Below are 20,576 nucleotides of genomic sequence, written 5' to 3'. Positions count from 1 at the left end.
ACTCAAGGACGGCACAAAGGATGTGCTCTAGATTTCCCCTGCTTGCCTTCCCTCTCACCTGCTCCGCCTGAACACAGTATTTTGGCTGGTTCACTGGGAGGTTGCTTTCAGGTTTGTAGGACACGCTGTACCCCTCCATTTGCACCCCACTCACTGCCTGAGTCATGTTTGATCTTCCGCTAACAAGCTGCTGCTGAGGCAGTGAGTATTTTCTGTAAGAGAACGCCCCCCCCTGTCATGTGATGTCGAAGTACCGACCGCTACGAACTGAAATGAGCCACCACTGTGAAAACTAATTGTGCTGTCTTTGATATTACAGATTTGGCAGTATTGGGTGTCAAATTAATCTGCATAAATCTTATCGGCCAGTTTAGCACATTACAAGTGACTGCAGACAAATGAGTTAATTTTCAGTGTACAATGTAAGTTTGATGATTTGAGTCATTCGATACAATGTAATCATTATTATAAATCAGATAAAACAAGTTCTCTACATACAAAATATTTTGCTTTCTAAATATCAATAATCCAAATCAGTCAACCACTATTAGCATGGTCCAATCAGGTAAAATTTTTAATTGATAGCTTGTTAAATGGGGATTTGATGAGCAGTTAAAGAATGCTCTCTGGGATCTTTGTTTTTTAATAATAGCTGTTTGACTGCTGGAGGGAGATCTGAAATCTATAGGTCTTTCATACTAGTTGAAGGCTTACAGCTCCATCTAGTGGAGCTTCCTTATATGACAACTATAAGCTAACAGGAAGAAATAAAAGAAAGTACACAACAGTGCACACAAAGTGTATGGGGACAGTACCTTGCTCAAGGGGACATCAGTGGTACCTTGGCAGTTTGGGATCGGAAACCGCAACCCTTTGGTCAGATACTTACCCGCTGGGCCACCCCTGCCCTAATGATGATGTTTACTCTAAATTTTATCCGAAATGTCACTGTTCAGGTTCCATGTGGAAGGAGCTCAAGCGGAAGAGTGTGATCTGTTTGACATGTTTGTATGGGTGTTTTAGTTCTTTATTGCAGTGGAGCTCGGTTCACCTGGTAATTGGACCCTCTTATTGTCTGGTGCTCTGTGATTCATGACAGTGAGGATCATCTCAGCCCCTGTGGCCCTGCAGGGTGTGTTGCCACAACAAACTGCTCTGTATCACTAGTTGGTGGGCCAGCACAGTATAAGTACAGGGTCATCAGAACTCTCGCCGTGTAAGATAAATGCACAATGTTTCTGGAACGTACCATTGTTAATATTGCAGAAACATGTGTGAAGGTCACATATCAACTTCCCTGTTTTATTTTCCGGACGCTTTAATAATCTGGGTTTCTTTCCATCCTTGTTGTATCTGAGTAGTTAAATGGTTTCTCTGAAACTAACGTCTCAGTGCCCCATGGATAGAGGACGTCACGATTCCGTGAATAATGGCCTGCAGACTTGCAGAGGAAATGTACGGGCTGAAGCAGTTAATTTACTTTTCTTCTGTTGTGTGGGCTGTCTGCACTTTTCCATCCATTCGTGTTGAACAGGGCGCCTGTGACTGATGGTGACGTAGGTCTGCGTCTGAGGCGGATAGACCATTGCAGGTTTCATGAAAGATAAGTGTAGGTCAAATAGCTTTTTTTTTTATAGTTGAAGAGCCTTGAGCTAATGGCTGCCTTTTGTTACAGTTTGTTTTGCGTGTGGAAATGGAAGAATGGAATTGGTCTTATAAAACATGGTTTCGTTCGTCACTTCAGAACGAGCCTGCCAGTGGGTGGCCTACATTCAGGATTTATTTTTTTTTAAGGGTTGTGTTGAGGACAAGCTTAAAATGTCCACCCAAGAATTTCCAGTGTTTCCATGCAAAGCTGGTGAAATCACACCAAAACAAAGTGGAAAATATGCCTCTACAGGAACTTGCTGTAACTGTGCCCTGTGAGGCATATGGTACAGCAGACCACAAGCCATCTGTGTCTACAACAATATGGTCGAGTAGACAGAAGATTCAGCTAATGGCTGAACAGAGAAGATGCCTGAAGACTGAAATCCATGAATTCAAATGGAACTCTATTTAGACTATTTCACAATGTGTGAAGATCTGATTATCAACACAGTTTTTTTTTTTATGCTGTGTGATGATTCAGTGTACAGTGTAGCTGTCAGTCAGCAGGTGGTTGTTTTACTTTTGTCATAATTAACCAATAAAATGAGGCATAAAAGGTAATTAGGTCAAATGATCATTCAGGTCGGTGAGAGCCATTTCAAAAGACAAATCATGCAAATGCAATTCTCGTATTCTGTGAAGAACATAAAACACATTTTCAGAGACTTCGCTCCGTGTACCCCCCTGCTGCACTGGACCTGCCAAAATATGAGCGTCACACAATGGTTAAAGTGTCGAGACAGAGGGATGATTGGCAAAGGAGACAGGCAGGAATTTGCTAATTTAAGAAGTTCTACAAATTTGCTAATTTGTAGAAGTTTTGGTGCCTTTAGTAGTCACGTTTTTCATAATAACTTTGAGTATCATGAACCAATAGGCTTCTAATTTAGTAAAAGTTATTTTGATTGATATGGTGCAAAAAATATGTAGCTGCGGAATTGCCAGTTGTTTTGTCCTATATCTCCTCCTGGAAAGGATTTATGTTTTTTTTCCCTCCACTGTTTCTTCATTCAGTTCACGCGAGGGCATTATACAGAAGATTTGATTTCTAACAATGAGCCGGTCAGCTTACACCAATCACGCCCACTGTAGTGTTCTCCACCCCTCCTCAGGTGGGACTGCTATTGTGAGAAACGTGAGACTCACTAGAGATGTTAAGAGCTGCCAGGGCATGGAACAGAGCTGGTGCTTCAACACAGCTCAGAACGTTCCACTGTAATGCAAGCAGCATTCTACTGCTTCACTGAAGTGTGTGTGCGCATCTATACAGGGGAAAAATGCATTAAGTTAATTCAGCATCGCCTCAGTCCTCAGGTCACTTATCTATTGTTGAAGATTTTGAGGACTTTAGAAAAGGGGAAATGAGGGTTAACGGGTGTATGGTTAGATGAAATAGGAATAAAGCGAGGGGTGTGTTGTGTGTGTCTGTTGAAGAAACTCATGCTTTCTCGCACACACTTTTAATCTGAGATTAGGGTCAGTACATTGAACAAAACAAAATGTCTCGCATTAACACATCAACTGTACCAGGACAAAAACTGTATTTATGCATTTAGTTTAACCTCCTTAAGTGATTTTCCCAGCAAATTTGGACCAGCTCTTTTGTTCTGTTCAGTTCATGCTATGTAACCTCTGAAATCGTAGCTAGTCATTTATTATGAACATCTCAACTTCCATTCTCACAATGGTTAGAAAAATGGGTACACCAACCTTTTTGAAAAAACAATTAGGGGATAAAAAGAATAGTAAATTAATGTATGATATGTGTGCACACCCTTAAGCTAATACTTTTGTCGAAGTACATGTTTATTTAAATATACTTAAATCATATTTTTTAGCTCAGCCCCCACATTTTTATTTATTTGTTCGTTTTCACACTGAATTACTCTAACTAGAGACGTTACTGGCCTCCAGCTGAAACGATGTAATGCTCCTTTCATTCAAACTTGACATGGAGCAGCCTTGTAGGATCGCCAGAACGCACCACGCCCAGTTCTTTCACTCTGATCCCTGCAAGGGCTGAGCATCACGTTTCAAATTCCTCCTTTCTTTCCTTCTCCTTAAAGTCCACCAGAATGCCCTCACCTCACCAGTCGTGGGTTGCATGGTTGGGATGAGTCTCACAGATCTTCTGTGCTTCTGAAACAATGAAGGAGTTCCTCAGACCAGTAAGACAGAGGAGAAAAAAGCACATCCACGTCCAGGTAGAGAGGACTGACCTCTAATCAGTTTCATTCCATTTATTTATTGATTTTTGTACAGACTGAACACCATACTAATAAGTAAAAATGAGACTTGGACCGTGTGTTCAGAGCGAGTGGATATTGTTCAGCCCTGCTCTTTGTACTCCTGTGGCCTTTTGAAGATGCTGGTAAATTTCCATCCTGGCCAGACTGTTTGTATTGGTCATAGTTGTTTTTGCACATATTTTGTGTTTAATGAATTTATATGTGTCCCCTTTCTGCTTGCTGTGTCCGTCCTTTTATGGTTCTTTTAAAAAATATATACATATAATAACATTTTAGTTATCCATTTGCCTAATCTGTGGAATCATTAACCTGAATCCTGGACCAGTCATTTTTTAGTTTGTCCACTGTTATGTGAAATGGCTTTGTAATGTTCTGTGGGTTTATACTTCCTTCTCAAGACCTGTTTTTTCACTGCTGTCATTTACATAGTCATCCCAGGAATTGAAACAATTTTTCTTCTTTTTAGGATTGTAGATAGGTGCTTTAAAGGACTATAATCATTTAAATAGTGTATATCACAAAACCATGTTTACAAATGGAACTCTAGGAGGCAGTGATGAATGAATTTTTTTCTTTTGCTTTATTATAATATTTATTGATTTTTTTTTTTTTTTTGGTATAGCTTTGGTGGCATTTTTGTGATGTGTTACCCATCCCTAATTCTTGTTAATGTCCCGGATATTCTTATTCTACTTACCATATATTACATGCGTATCTCCTGACACCTCCCTCAACAAACAATGAATCGCCTGTCCTACTGTAACACTTTCAGTATGAGGGGTGAAATTCACAAAAATTTAGGTAAAAAGGGATGTGTTATGAAAAACATCCATCCCTCCAGTAAATTACCCAGTGATTTAAAGGCATTTTGATTATAGCTGCTGGGATGTGATGTCACTCACAACACAAAATTGCCTTTTAAAACATCCACAAGGTTAATGGAATATAGTGAGAAATTGTCTGTTTGTTTGTACTATCTACCATGGACATTTTATTTGAAATATTGATTGTTTACAATACTCAATTTTTGTGACTTGCACCCACTACTCATTTACAACCTGAGATTTTTGTGACTTGTGTTGTGAGTGATAAATGATGAATCAATGATAATAAAAAAAAAAAATCAAGTTGTCTTAAATTTGACTTGACTAAGGTTTCCAATAAGGGCAAAAATTATGTGTAATTGGTATTGTCAAAATCCTTATTAAATGGCTTGTTTTGCTAACCTTCAGGCGTATGAAGCCGTATCTGCGGGACAACTGTCGCCAAGAAACCCTGACAGCATTCAGCAGGCTTATGTGTACTTTTGGACTGATGCTAAATTAGACGTTGTGGAAAAGTAATTGTAGCCCCATTGTATATTAAACACAGGCAGATTATCTGAGAATTTTCATGGTGTGTTCATTGGTGAGTATTTGAGTGGGCAGGATCTGGAATAATGAATCCAGGTAGCGAGTGCTGTTCTCCAAGGAGACACGTTTTAGAGCTGAGCATAATGAAAAGCTTTCTGTCTTCGGTACTATATCAATTTACTTGAGAGGGTACATTTTGTCTCAGTTTTTTTGGTGCTGGTGTAATTACTGTTTTTGGAACGTTTTCACGTTTTAAGGCCATGCAGGGGCTCATTCGCCATGGAAAGACCACTGAATCAAAGCTTAAATTCATCCTTAAGCCTTTATTTGGACAAGATTCATTTAATGTAATTACAAGAGCACATCTGCCATTATTGTCCTACCCAAATCGCTTGTGTTCATAACTCTCATACTGTTAATGGACTCTGGTTTTACTGAAAACAGCACTTTTAACCATTCATCATATATATAAAAAAAAAAAAAACTTGAATATGGAAGCCGTAACTTTTCAGACCACTTCCACATCCTGTGCAAAATAATCAGATCGTTCAGATTGTTGCTGTGAGCCGTTAGTTGATGTTCATTTAACTGGTGTACTAAAAAAATAAATAGATATAAATTGGGCACAGGGCAGGGACTCCTACAGGGTGGACCACAAGTTCACCTCAGGGTGCACACACACACATACAAACCTACAGCCAATTAATCCACAACCCACCTAGTGTGGATGCTTTAGAGTGGCAGGAGGAAACTGGAGAACCTTCAGGAAACCCGCAACAACAGAAAAAGTTGCGGGCCATGGTTTTGCAGGCCAAGCAGGTCCTGACCTCGTCCTGACCTCTGCCCTGACCTACTGTGTAGCTGTCTGTGACAGTCGCCTGCTCCTGTTGGTCAGTTGCAGGTAGATAATCCCGTGTCCCTTAAACAGCTATGCGCTCGTGGTCATGTGGTCAAACAGCGGCTTCATCAGTACTGTCTGATCTGGAGCCAGACACAGCTGGGCCTTTGTGCCCAGGGGTAAGGAACAACCCACAATGCACCCCTCTCTTTCTCTTTTTACAGTTTTTGTCTCTTGTCTGTGGCTCTTCCATTTGGATCCCTTATTGCTTTTTGACCTCTCCTTTTTGTCTCCATGTCCTTTTAATCTACGTTGGTCCTCCTCCTTGCTACAGTAGTCTGAAGCTTATCAAAGCTTATTTTTTTGCTTTTTTATAGGTCTTAGTGTCCCCTAATACTGTGTCTGAAGTCTCTTTCTGAAATTCTGCCTTGGTGCACAATTACAGCCACTTGGAGCCAGTCCTACAATGAGATTTCCCCAGGACGTGCCATTTCGGTGCATGTAGCTTTACATGCTAATGAGGAGGAGAGAGGTGGGACGAGGAGGAGAGCGGCCTATAAAAGTGTGGCCACTCATGGAAATTACAACAACACTTCCTGTTTGGTGGCCTTTTTCTTGGAAAAAAGAAAACATTACCCCGCCTGGTTCTTTAGAGTCTCGCAACCGTCTGAGCGGTGATGCAGAATGACCAAAGCACTCTTTGACTTATTGACTATTTGAATATTTGTCAGGCTGATTATAGGTTCCTCCGGTACAGATGTCCTAGAAACTATGAGGAAGATCCAGCTTTAGTAGAATCGGACCACCGACCGATTACCTTCCAACCGTCTTTCACATGGCCAGATCCGTTACATTTTCCTTTTTTGTTTGTTTTTTGTTTTCATTTTTCGTGAACTTAAGGGCCAGAGTAAATTCCTTGGTATCACGTCTCCTCAGGTTTCTATTACATATGCTGCTGGGGTTTATTGTTCTAAAGCGCAGTAGGGCTGTGTTTTGCCTTTGAACTGCCGGTGTTGAAATCAGGCTTCATCTTTACGCTGCATGGACTGATGGGAGAGGGAATGACGTTTCTAAATTTTTATTTTGCCCCCCTCCCAGCTTGTTCACTCAAAACCATTTGTATCTGAGTGGCTATGGCTCAGGGCTGCACAGATGTGGCTTTTTTCGAATGAACTCTCTGACCCTGTGGCTTTTAAAACATTTTTTTAAGGCTCAGCCATGGATTTTGGCCATCAACCCATCTAATCTGAAATGCTTAAAAAAAAAAAAAAAAATTTTTTTGTTGGTTTGTTCAAAGATTTGTCAGGATGTCCTATTTGAAAGAACAGCAACCCCCAGTGAGCAAACAGCATCCTGCCAGCTGCGCTACTGCGTCTGTGTCCAGTATTCATGTCAGATTTACTATGGAGTGCCCCTCTGAATTTTTTGATTATCTAGCTTATAATCAAAGTGTCACTCTGCAGCTTCTATAAGCTTTATGGTAGTTTAGCTGGGGCCGCTTAACTACAGCAGCCACTGGGCACAAGTGTTAGCTGTGGGAAGATGTCCTTGAGTGACACAGCAGTGAATAATTTTTGTGTTTTATGGTGAATCATTCATTTGCTTTGCTTCGTGACTTGGATCACAGAATCATCTACGGCGGTCTAATGTTCGTTTCCATTATTCTGCTGCTGGGTCCACATCTTACTGTGACTTCGTCCCTGATGAGAGAAGTGAGCTTCTCAATGTTCCGTTCTCTTGTCACGCAGCAGCTTTTCAGCATGCATACACACACACACACACACACATACACACACACTGCTGCACCTCCCACCCCCTTTCTTACATAACCCACATCACTTTAATATGCTATACAGGCAGGAGAGCACAATATGGGACTTGTGTCGTTCTCAAGGAATGAAAGACATTTTTTCTTCTCCCGGCCTCCTTTAATTGCTAATTTGATTCATTATCTCTAATATTCAGAATGCACCCCTCTAGCTCGCTCCTTTAGCTGTAGGACTAAATCCCTGTTATCCTAAGTGCTGATGGTAACAGGTTCTTAAAAGCATATTGATGCTTTCTGAATCCTTCATCCTACATCTTAGCTTTGCTGGGTTTTTTCGAGTTTATTTTCTGTGTGGAAAAATTCCTTCTTCCATTTGAATGACTGGGTCCTCTTTGATGGTCTCCGGCTGATCTGGCATCCTCACAACCAAAAAAATTTATGCGAGAAACACGAGAGACGTGTTACAATGCCCATTGGTGACATTTATGGAAAGTTTCATTTGACTGAGCAAAATAGCACATAGAATTCCTGTCTCAAGTCCTCAAATCCTTCAGGAACTGGGTTGTAGTGGAATCTTAACCTGTGTGAGAGAGGGCTTTGGCTCTCTGTGTAGTGGCACATCAGGAGACTCATCCAAATTAACCACTAATTAACTTCTGAGGCGGTTCTGGAGTTCATATTGTCCCGTTCGTCCTTGCTGTTGCGTAATTAGAGGTTCACTCATTTCAGAGTTTGTTGATGGTGAAATTTGTATCCTGTTGCATCTCATATGGTGCATTGTGGCTGCAGGCTGATAGCCATGAACCTGCCATCTCATAATTACATGGCCACTGATGCTAAAGCTGCACTAAGCAACCTGCCAAACACAAAGAGGCCTTTGTCACATTCACCTCCTTAAACTGCCTTAAGATTGTCCTCGCTCATGGTCAGAACTTGCCATCTTGGTCTCGTTGCCCTCACAAAAAAACAGGGTTCTTAGTCGATAAAAACCTGGAAAAGTCATGGAATTGGAAAAGAGAGTTTTCCAGGTCTTTGGAATATGAAATAAACATATACATTTATGGAAAAGATCCTGTAAGAACCGTTTTTTCTACGTTTACAACTGCACAGGTCTATAGGATCTTTGCTGGCTTTACGTAGTGGTACTGCATGCAAAGCTTCCATATTCCAGCAACTCCGCAGCCACGTGTCTCTTTTTAAAAGTCATGTAAAATTACAGCTGCTGATCCAAGCCCGAACCTGAAGGGGTCAATTTTTCTCGAACTTTGAGGAAGAAACTCAGTCATTTAAGTCAAGCTTTCCAGGGTTCTCCTGGTTTTTGTTTAACAATACTTTGCACAGAAATTTCAGAGAACATATGGTCATGAAAATTTGCCTTACAGTCATTGAAAAGTAAAAATGTGTAGGACATCATTGGTCCAAACTCGACTTAAATAGTTATTAAGGAACTGAAATAACCCATTGTGACAGGACCGGTTTAATCTGTCAGTGTTGTGTCCTGTAGGACTCCTTAGCTCCCCCATCATGCTCAATAACAACCAGAGTAAGTGGCGAGGCATGTGCAGGTAAGGCAAGGTGGGTTGCCAGGTTGAGCAGGTTTCCCACTTGAAAGGACAACTGGCGCTGCAGTTAGATTAACAGTGCGAGCTGTGAGTGTCGACTGCCAGCCATCTGTCTGCTCTGCAGGGATTAGCAGGGTGTGCACAGGGCCAGCGGGTTCAGAAGGCCACTGAGATGATCTGTTGCAGTGGTGGTGCGCGTCACAATTGTGTGTTTATCCAAAGTCATTATGTCCACTGAGCTCATGCAGATCCTGTATGGGAGTGTAAAATTTGTTTAGTTCATGATTATATTGTAACTGGTCACTTTTCACAAACACAAGTAATTGCCCAGCAGGGCAGTGGTGGCCTAGCGGGTAAGGAAACAACTGTAATCGGAAGGTTGCCAGTTCGAATCCCGAACCGCCATGGTGCCACTGAGCTAGGTCCCCACGCTGCTTGACAGGAGGGAGCACATTTCCAGAGCATTTTGAACCTAAAATTAGGGGAATTTAGCATTAGTATCAATGAGTAGCAGTTTACCATGTGTATGAGAGTTTACTGTCTGAGTGCCATGTGACTCAGACCTCAGTGCTCTACTGTTGGAACGTGTCCTTGGATACTCATGTGTTTTTTTTGTTTTTTTTTTGTTTTTTTTTACCACAGAAAAGTGAATCACAGTACCGAATGACTGGAGAGAGGCTGAGCGCCGGTGACATACTGGCCTTGTGCATTGTGGGAGAGTGAGCGAGAGCATGGCCCTGCATGGCATGACCGCCACTGAGTAATCGATTGTCGTCTCTCACTTTCTCAGGGACATGAATGTTTGTGCGTCATAGTTCGGTGAAAGATTTATCATGGCCTTGTTCTCTCTCCCATATTGCAGTGAAGGTGTTGGGAAGTGTATCTTTCTTAAACGTCACAGTGGTGCGATCTCAGGGTCATGGGGCTGCTGGATGGATTAATTATCAAGCTTGTTATCAGTATATCTGCAGGATATCATCCATGTATCACACTTCCTGTCAACTCTGTCTTCATCATTGCTTGTTGTCGCTGGCTGTTTTGGCTGTTGTAGCTTTCCTTGACTGGCCATACTGTAATGTTCCTTCCATGTTCTCCTCATTCTGCAGCAGATCCAGTTTGCAGACCAGAAGCAGGAGTTCAACAAACGACCCACCAAGATTGGCCGCCGTTCGCTGTCCCGCTCCATCTCACAATCCTCTACAGACAGCTACAGCTCAGGTACAGAAGCACACAAATACAGCTTTACAAAAAAATACAACTTGAGTTGTTTTTTTTTTTTTACATGCTTACACTAAATCCCTAAGGCATGCCCGATGTATGGATAAGAGCAGGGTGTTTAGGTCAGGGTGCATGGTTGGTACCCTGTAGATCCAGGTTTGAGACCAGGGGGTGTTGGATCTACAATTCATAGTTGTCCAATAGTAATACTCATTGCCTAACTTTTCATTGAATAATCATGACTTCTAGATTAATTTAGCCCGGTTTACTGGAATCCTGCTTTGTGGAACGACCCCCAAGGAGGGTCACTTAACGTGAGATCTGAATTAGGCTTATTGTCTCTTACAGCCTCTTTCCATTACTGTGGTGTACTTTTCACTCTCAGTATAGGTTGATGGTCTTAACTGGGATTACTGAAATGAAAAAGAAGCAACCTTTACATATACGCCATTTATCAGATGCCCTTATCCAGAGCAACTTACAATCAGTAGTTACAGGGACAGTCCCCCTGGAGACACTCATGGTTAAGTGTCTTGCTCAATGGTCTTCTAGTTCATAGACGAGTGTGTCACTAGACTACTACCAGCAAAGAGGCTCCAGGAAAACGTGTGTAATTTGGGACCCGTGTTAGAGGCCAGTTCTTCACTCTTCCAGCACTCTATACTCTTCTCTCTCTGTCACACACACACACACACACACACACACACACACACACACAAACTGCAGACTTACCCACATCAGAAACGTAGATGCAGACATTACATTACTCAGGTTTGCTGATGATTCGACACTGGTTCACTGATCTCCGGCGGGAAGAGGTCCTGAGGCTGCCTATCAAATAACCTGAACACTAACAAAACCAAAGAAATGCTACTGGACTTTAGAAGTCACAACGTAGGTCCACACCCACTGTCCACTGTGTGGACAGGGTGCACTTCCTCACCTTCCTGGGCACCACAATCTCCGCCAACCTCTCCTGGAATGCCAACATCACTGTGTTCAGGAGAAATAACATCAGCGAGAAGCTGCTGGTGACCTTCTACCACACTACCATCAAGAGCATGCTGATTTACTGCATCCCAGTATGGTTCTCCCACACCAAAGAGACAGACCTGGAAGACCCTTGTACAGGGTAGTCAAGATCACACAAAAAATAATCCTCCTGCCCTCTGGGAGGCGCTATAGGTCCATCTGCAGCAACAGGCTCAGAGACCGTTTCTTCGCAGTGTGCAAGAACTGATAATCAATCTTTTTATTGCAATAATCTCAGCTATTTACAATATGTGCATCTTTTTAGTTTTCTGAAAAGGTGTGTGTGTGTGTGTGTGTGTGTGTGTGTGTGTGTGTGTGTGTATACACAAAAATGTTTCATTACTGACCTGTTATTGTTGCCCATAAGTTCATGTCTAGTGTCTACCAGATATACTGTTTTATTTTGTATACTGTGTGTAGTGTCTATATTGCCGCCTGTACAGCATCCTGCTTCAGTGCAATGACAATAAAGGCATAACTAACACACACACACACACACACTCACTCAAAAGAGGCCAAGTCATCATGTCATCAGCACACTCATGATTTCCGGCAATCCCTTCTTTCTACCCTTCATTGGAGGACATAAAGAACCAACGAGCTTGCCACAGATCCATCTATCCATCTCTCTAACTCTTTTTCTCTCTCTGCTCTCTACATGAAATGCTGACTGCAGACAGGGTGGGCAGCACCTCCATTAGCATCTCTCTTCCTGTCAGCAGTCAGTGCTGCATAGTGTGGATGGGTGTGTGGGGTGAAGTGCTGGTCTCCAAGAAGAACAGGAATTTTAAAAATAGATACTTTACCTCCAGACATTTGTACTAAAATGCCGACAGCTCATTAGAATTGTCTGCCTGGACTAAATAGTCACGGGTCACTTTAAACTACTTTAGTCTAGTTGCTTAATGGCTGACACACTTTCCTATGAGCCAGAAGACTAGAAACTATCTGCTGACTAAGAAGTGAGGAATAAACAGCTTTCGTATGTTCTCCCGTAGCCGCCTCCTACACAGACAGCTCTGACGATGAGACCTCCCCACGAGACAAACAGCAGAAGAACTCAAAGGGCAACAGCGACTTCTGCATTAAGAACATCAAGCAGGCCGACTTCGGGCGGCGGGAGATCGAGATTGCAGAGCAAGGTGGGTGTCGTACTCACCAAAGGACTAATATCATGTTGCATGTGGATTAAAATCAGGTGCACATTCTGAAAAGAATGTTGTGTGTGTGGTTTTGTTTTTTTGTCTTACTGGGGACAAACATTTGAAGACAAGCTTCAGAAGATGCCTCTAATAAGACAAATGATGCACATTTATCATATGATTGCTGCGTAGTTGTTCTCCAATGTCAGGCAACCTGATTCGTGGCGGGCGTGTGTAGGTGGAGGCTCTTGAGCTCATTAACATAGGCTCCTCCCATGGCTCTCTACGCCATTACTATTGTCATCCCAAAACCTGCAAGCACACCATTCCTGCTTGGATCAGTTCCCCCCTCCTTTATTAGCAAAAACCAATTGTAGCTCTTTAAAAAAGAATAATATTAATAACCACACAACACAGAACGTCATATTCCAGAGTTCCGCATTAATAATGCATTTTTGCCTAGTTATTACAGTCACCACACAGAATGTGTGTATATGCAAGGCCCTGTCGTGGTCTTCCTGTGCTGCTGAGGGCCCATATGTTCACAGCGTTGTTTGACAGACAGCAGGGTGCTGCCTACTTCACCCACTAAGAAGCATTCAGCTAACACTAATTGCACACGCTCCTCTCCCCCCACTGCTGTGAGCGGTTGAGAGTTTTTTTTTTTTTTTTTTTTTTGGCCTTTATTCCACTCTGCGTCTGTGCTTGCATGGTGAGGTATTTCCTTCCTTATCTCTCTAGATATACACATAAACTAAGTTGAGTGGATGGTTTAAGTGGGTTTATGGTCTGATTGATTGTACTCTTGTTGGGTTTGGAATGCCTTCTGTATGGTATTCCCGCTCATTTAATGTTAGATGACCAACGTTTCTAAGTGTGTTGTGGTCTTCTGTTTTGGGTGTGTTTGAGCATTCTTTTGATTGTTCTGTTTGAGTCTTTTCAACATTGCTTCTCTTTGACATATCATTAATTAAAAAAAGGCTGGGGAAAAAAGGCATATATGTAATGTGGTCTTAGTCTACTTTTGGATAAAAGATCTGTATGTGACACGCATATTCAGCCTGTGTGTGTGTGTGTCTGTGTGTGTCTGTGTGTGTCACAGAGATGCCAGCACTCATGGCACTGAGGAAGAGAGCCCAAGGAGAGAAGCCTCTGGCTGGAGCCAAAGTGGTGGGCTGCACCCACATCACTGCTCAGACTGCTGTGAGTCGAGTCTAATCCTTTAGCACATATGCATACACACGCAGATGAACCACACACGTTGTGTGAAGTGAAATGCAATTTGAAATGTGTGTTTGTGTGCTGTGTAGGTGCTGATGGAGACTCTGGCTGCCCTGGGTGCTCAGTGCAGGTGGGCTGCCTGTAACATTTACTCCACCCAGAACGAGGTGGCAGCAGCCTTGGCAGAGGGAGGTGAGTGTGGGCCGCCTTTATTAAGGACTTACAGCAACAGTTTTCAATTTTTCTTCCTTCCTATCGTCTTGTGTTTTGTACCTCTGGTCCTCCCCTCACACATTTCCTCCCGCTTTCTCACCACTCCCTTTTCCCCTTCTTCCTGTCTGTCACCCGTGCTGTAACCCCTCTCCTCTGCTCTTGGTAGGTTTCTCAGTGTTTGCCTGGAAGGGCGAGTCGGAGGATGACTTCTGGTGGTGTATCGACCGCTGTGTCAACCTGGAAGGCTGGCAGCCCAACATGGTACTTATCACTTCTTCTTGTCTGCATAGTACAAGCCGTAAATACTATGCTCTTAATTACTTACCCTCGTAGTCCATATTTTAGGGGGAAGGTACCGTGGGAACAGTACCTTGCTCAAGGGGACCTCAGTGGCACCTTGACGTTGTGGGATTTGAACCCACAACCCTTTGTTTACTAGTCCGTTTCCTTAACCGCTAGGTCACCACTGCCTTAAATAATATTGCAAAATTTCTTAACAAATAATGTTAGAATAAAAAAAAAATATATATATACACACACACACACACACACACACACACACACACTTCCTTATCATTTATTGTACAATTACAGTAGGGGGATATGCCATTAGAACATAAAAGCTTTGTAGTCCATCAATCCTCTAACCATATCTCTGCAACGTCTTCAGATCTTAGATGACGGCGGTGACCTCACACACTGGATTTACAAAAAATATCCCAACATGTTCAAGAAAATCAAGGGCATAGTTGAGGAGAGCGTCACCGGAGTGCACAGGTGAGCTGCCCGGCACCTCAGGGCTTTCGCATCAAGCACTGTAACATGCAGTGAGCCCACTGTGCTGCCTAGTTTACCGCATTACGGCTTGCACGGAGACATGGTTCCATCTAGTGGCAGCCAGAGGAAGTACAACATGTCAACTCTTAGCCAAGGCTTTATAAATTCCAGTTTTTAATGTTCAACTGAAAAAACTGTTTCATGAGTTTCAGCTCTCGCTAAAGCCTCTGGAAACCTTTCTGATTAACCGACTTTCGCCAGGCCACTTTAGCACTAAACCATCATGCTCTCTGCTCAGGCTGTACCAGCTGTCCAAGGCTGGGAAGCTGTGCGTTCCTGCCATGAATGTCAACGACTCTGTGACCAAGCAAAAGTTTGACAACCTCTATTGCTGCAGAGAGTCCATCTTGGATGGGTAGGCAGTCTTCTGTCTTTTAAATAAATTGTCATTGTGAATAAACTCAATCATTTTCACCTTTTTTTTGGTCAGACTGAAGAGGACCACTGATGTGATGTTTGGAGGGAAGCAGGTGGTGGTCTGTGGATATGGAGAGGTAATCATCTCATTTTTTTTCTCCCGCAGTGTGTTTCATAAGGAACATCATTTCACTGCTGCATATTTTATGAAATAACGCAGTTGCTGTCAGTAGAGGGAGCTGTGCACCTCTTTGTGTATAGTATGGTTTTGCCTTTTATTATTGCCTTTTTATTAAGTATGATGAATGTGTGTATGTGTGTATCCAGGTAGGAAAGGGGTGCTGCGCTGCCCTGAAAGCCATGGGCTCGATTGTCTACGTCACAGAGATCGACCCCATCTGCGCCCTGCAGGCCTGGTAAGCACCGTCTGTCATACAGGGTTACTGACCCGTGAGTTAGGGGCTCCGCCTCATACAGCCAATCAGGGCCTCGTTTCCATGGTGAAGACAGGGGGAGGGTGATTTAGCAGTGTTTGAGCGTACCTGCCCCATGGCCCGTTAGCTGCTCCTACGAAATGTGAAAATTTAAACCAAAATACAAAAGCCAAATCTCTGGTCCCTTTACTGATTTATGTGTTTCGAATATTTTTAATGACCATTCCACATTAATGTCATATTTGAATTTGTTTTGTCACCCTTCATTGCTTTCAGCATGGATGGCTTCAGGTTGGTGAAATTGAGTGAGGTCATCAGACAAGTGGATATTGTCATAACCTGCACAGGTACATTACTTACCACTGCTGGCCATTTCAGGACCCTTAGCATGTTTTACATACATAAACTGAGAGGGAGATGGATATTAGCTATTTAGCACCACAGAGACAGAAAAATTATTGTGGTTTCCAAAAAACAAGCCTTTTGCCTGCAGTAACCATAGTTCCCATTACTGACTGCAGTTGCCATTACTATCCACTTTCTTAATTAAATTTAATGAGGTGCTGAAAAAGTAGAATGTACTTTTGGAATGCTAAAGAGTTGAGATTGATTAGCCTGGAGCACACAATGCCACAGTTCCTACCAAACACGCACACATCCAAATCTCTACACGGTTCTACTATCGTAGGGATATGCAGCTCAGAGTAGATAACACCCAGCAACACCCAACTCTAAAAATGGGGGTGCAGGGATTACTTAATGGTTTATCATCAAGTAATCAGCGGTAACCCAAAATTTCTGTTTTATTGTTTTGCCATTTTTTCCTAGCTGCACATAGTCACTGTGTGTGTGTGTGTGTGTGTGTGTGTGTGTGTGTGTGTGTGTGTGTGTGTGTGTGTGTGTGTGTGTGCTGCAGGCAATAAGAACGTGGTGGTGAGAGATTACCTGGACCGCATGAAGAATGGCTGCATCGTTTGCAACATGGGCCACTCCAACACTGAGATCGATGTGGTCAGTTAACTGCACGTATGGATTTATTTGCAGAGCACTGTGGTGGATGGATGATGAATTATTGCACTGTACTGCCAGTGTGCATTGTGCAGTAAACTAGGCTCAGAGCTCTTATTGTGCGTTCCGTAAGTCTGTGCGTGGTTCTTTCTAGGCCAGTCTACGTACCCCGGAGTTAACCTGGGAGCGTGTGAGGTCGCAGGTGGATCATGTCATTTGGCCCGATGGGAAGAGGATAGTACTGCTGGCAGAGGTCAGAGGTCACATGGCTCATTCACATTTACTAAAGCAGATTACAGTCGACACCGTTTTGGCTGTGTTACCCCTGTGTGTACACAGCACAAAAATTCTGGACATTCATAGGAGAAACTTTAAAGTTTCATTAGTCAAATGCTTTACCTGTGTGCGATCAGCAGAAACCAGGTCACAGAACGTTTAAGATGACTCAGTAGTCATGTGAAGACATCAGTGAATAGTTTTTGCTTTGAATAGTTTTTTCAATGACCTTCTCTTCTCCTTCAGGGTCGTCTCCTCAATTTGAGCTGCTCTACAGTGCCCACCTTTGTACTGTCTATTACTGCCACCACCCAGGTGAGGACATTTCCTGTATCCTGTCTGGGTTTTCTCAGTATCTGCCAGAGCTAGATTTGATTAAGTTGAGGTAAAGAGAGTTCAGAGGTCACATGTGGCCATGCTTTTAATCTGTGTATCCTGCTTTTCCTGCACACACACACACACACACACACACACATTGTGCTCATTTCTATGCAGGCTCTGGCTCTGATTGAGCTGTACAATGCACCAGAGGGCCGATATAAACAGGACGTTTACCTGCTGCCCAAAAAGATGGGTAAGGGACACTCACACAGAATCCTTTGTTCTTTTAGATGATTAATTATTCATCATAGTTTATAAAGGCCTTTTCGGTATCTTACACTTCCCCTGTTTAACATGTATGCCGTTCAGACGAGTATGTGGCCAGCCTCCACCTGCCCACATTCGACGCACACCTCACCGAGCTGACTGATGAACAGGCCAAGTACCTTGGCCTCAACAAGAATGGGCCCTTCAAGCCAAACTACTACAGGTGAGTGTGCATCACACCCTCCGCCAAGCACCAGAGTGAGGACTGACAGCAGGCTGCAGTTCCATCTTACTCATGTAAACTCTTCTCTCTGTGTGTCCGTTTCTAGCCATCTTCATTTATGGCTTAATAAATGTATTCATTAATACAGTCTTTACAGGATAAATTAAAATTATGTATTTAGAAATGCTTCCTCCCTATTGATCAGACATGTTAATGGAATTTTGGCATAAATTGAACAAGCACAGCATTTTCTCTCTTGCAGATGCACATCATCTGTTTCAGGCGTGTAAACTCTCTGTTTGTTTTGTTTAAGGTATTAAATCAGCTTTGAAGAAGACAGTAGAAGATATTAATTCAAACTTCATAGACCCATACAGACCAAGAGGATATGAGGCTCTTAAAAGAAGAGAAGAACTCTGTGCGTGATTGGCCAGAGTAAAAATAAGGGGGGTTTGGGGGTGAGGAAGCGATGGCTCCCATTATGGCAATGTGTATTTATTTCAACGTAACTCTGACCTTTTCTCTGAGCTCCTCCTGGCCACCGCCGTTCCTAGCAGCGTCTCCTCTGAGATTTCAGTGGTATATTTTAGAGATAGAGATATATATATATATATATATATATATATATATATATATATTTTTTCCATCTTCATCTCTAAGTTCTATGTGTCAGTCTTACATAAAATCATTTAGAGATCCTTTGTTAAAGTAAAGCTGGCGTAGGTGACACACATGATTCACTAATCTGGTGACAGATTAGTTTTTGTTCAATTGTCTTTCTTTTCTTTCTTTATTTGTTTTCCTATTTGCATTGTTTTTATGAGCAGTTTGGTCTCTGTGCTGAAACAGCAGTGAGGTCCAATCATATTGCTTTAAGTTGATTTTACATTTTAACTCATCTGTTTGTTTTTATTGTCAGCCATTTTAAACTTTGTGTTCCCAGCACATGTTCAATTTAGTTAACTGGACCATGACCTGTCACTTAAACTGGAAGCCAGTCATCTCACTGGCCATCCCTTACTGTGTATAGATGCCTCATTGACGTCAGTGTTGAGATTTTAAAAAGAGTTGACTGTGAAAATTTCATAAATACAAAATGTCTTCATTTATTATATCCCCCCTTTATTTGAGCATTAATTGTAGAGGCACATCAGCCTGTGTATATTTAATGTATATTTAAGTATCTGTATAGGAACAACTTATTTTGTCAACCACCAACCAAATTTATTTCCTTTCCAAATCACCTACATCATTACATAGATAAATGATTAAATGTTCTATGATATGATAAGCGTAATAGTAAATGTACCAAAACTTTCATTTTTTTACATGCTGTGAAGTAGCGATTATTTAAAAAAATGATATGTAGAGATGATTTTAAAAAATCTACAGCCAATCTGGTACTAAACATCTGGTACTAGCCATGTCCAGGCTTGTTATTTTCTTTACACGACTAGAACAGTTTGGTACTCTAAAGAGGTTGTTGGTTCAAGAGCTGTTTGGATTGTTGTTGGTTTTTTCAGTGACTGGCTGCTTTAACTAATAAATTGGGATCTCTATTTTACTGGATTTAAACTCAACATGGCAGAAGTATTGATTCACCCTTCATTATTTTGTGTGTGTGTCTATGATAAAGGGAATATAAATTACTGTCCTGTGGTGTGTTGGATTTTTTTCCCCCTTTTTATTTTATTATTATTTATTTTATTTAATTTCTCTTTTGATTTATTTTATTCAGTGATTGGCAAACCTCACTCATCCACCATGGTAGATCTGTAAGATTAGACACTCTTACTGTTTTAATTGAGTTTAATTCGGTTTTTTTTTTTTTTTTTTTCCTCACATTCTAGCCCTCATCTTCTGGGGCTGTATGATTTACTTTAGCATGTCCATACTCCATGCACAACCCTGTTGAGATTACTGTTAATGTGTCTGAATGATACTGCAGTGCTGGTCTGGGTTTGGGCTTCTGCCTGGCTGCCCCAACACTCATGATCTCGGTCTATCTTGGAGAATCAGCCATACCTGAGTAAATTAACGCCCACGGTCGCCAGCCGCTACCGCCTTCAGTCAACATCATTAAAGTTTGTGTGAGTGTGTATGGTTGTTGCTTTGATGCAGTTGTCTCAGGATTGTGTGTGTGAGTGAGGGATTCTGCCTGTTCGGTCCTGCAAGTACAGAACTTGACACCAGCATCTTGTGTGATTGAAACTAAAAAGAATATAAACTAATTCAGACAGATCAACTCCTGTTTTATTTATTGTTGTACATCTTAAGTACAAACTACAAAAAAGATAAATTGTCTAATAATGTTAAATATAGCAAACAACAATGGTAGATGAGCAATAATGAAACTGTATTATGAAAAATAAAAATTCAATGTTTAAAATAGAGGAGTTGTGTTTTGGATGCCATTGGCTGGGATTGCACTGTCAATATTCTGCACACTATTTAAACATTTTTCCACAACTGCATTATGCTACTTGATTGTCATTATGCCAGCCACTTTATCGCATTTATCGCCTGACGGGTTATCGCCTGACCCCCCCTCTATTATCTAATAAACATTTACATTTACATTTACAGCATTTATCAGACGCCCTTATCC

The 20,576-nt window shown here is 42.0% G+C and overlaps 1 protein-coding gene across 5 annotated transcripts in view; it reads left to right on the top strand.

Annotated features, from left to right (window-relative positions):
• Positions 1-20,359, top strand: part of ahcyl2b (adenosylhomocysteinase like 2b) — a 31,724-nt gene extending 11,365 nt beyond the window's left edge. The window contains exons 1-17 of one of the 5 annotated variants that reach the window (XM_028954999.1): positions 3,748-3,854; positions 10,526-10,637; positions 12,668-12,811; positions 13,914-14,014; positions 14,122-14,224; positions 14,412-14,506; positions 14,916-15,022; positions 15,321-15,437; positions 15,513-15,576; positions 15,767-15,855; positions 16,150-16,220; positions 16,790-16,884; positions 17,036-17,134; positions 17,404-17,472; positions 17,653-17,731; positions 17,848-17,968; positions 18,282-20,359. In XM_028954999.1, coding sequence (XP_028810832.1) covers positions 3,798-3,854; positions 10,526-10,637; positions 12,668-12,811; positions 13,914-14,014; positions 14,122-14,224; positions 14,412-14,506; positions 14,916-15,022; positions 15,321-15,437; positions 15,513-15,576; positions 15,767-15,855; positions 16,150-16,220; positions 16,790-16,884; positions 17,036-17,134; positions 17,404-17,472; positions 17,653-17,731; positions 17,848-17,968; positions 18,282-18,288 — 1,530 coding nt within the window. In that variant the 5' untranslated portion in view covers positions 3,748-3,797 and the 3' untranslated portion in view covers positions 18,289-20,359. Of the gene's footprint in view, positions 1-3,747; positions 3,855-10,525; positions 10,638-12,667; positions 12,812-13,913; positions 14,015-14,121; positions 14,225-14,411; positions 14,507-14,915; positions 15,023-15,320; positions 15,438-15,512; positions 15,577-15,766; positions 15,856-16,149; positions 16,221-16,789; positions 16,885-17,035; positions 17,135-17,403; positions 17,473-17,652; positions 17,732-17,847; positions 17,973-18,281 lie in introns of those variants that run through there. The other 4 variants (XM_028954997.1, XM_028954995.1, XM_028954998.1 and 1 more) reach the window with 4 other exon arrangements.
• The last annotated feature ends 217 nt before the right edge of the window (positions 20,360-20,576 follow it).

The sequence above is a fragment of the Denticeps clupeoides genome, chromosome 15, assembly GCF_900700375.1.
Source record: "Denticeps clupeoides chromosome 15, fDenClu1.1, whole genome shotgun sequence".
Lineage (NCBI taxonomy): Eukaryota > Metazoa > Chordata > Actinopteri > Clupeiformes > Denticipitidae > Denticeps > Denticeps clupeoides.
Note: the sequence above shows the minus strand (reverse complement) of the source record. Positions and strands in the feature narration are given on the sequence as shown.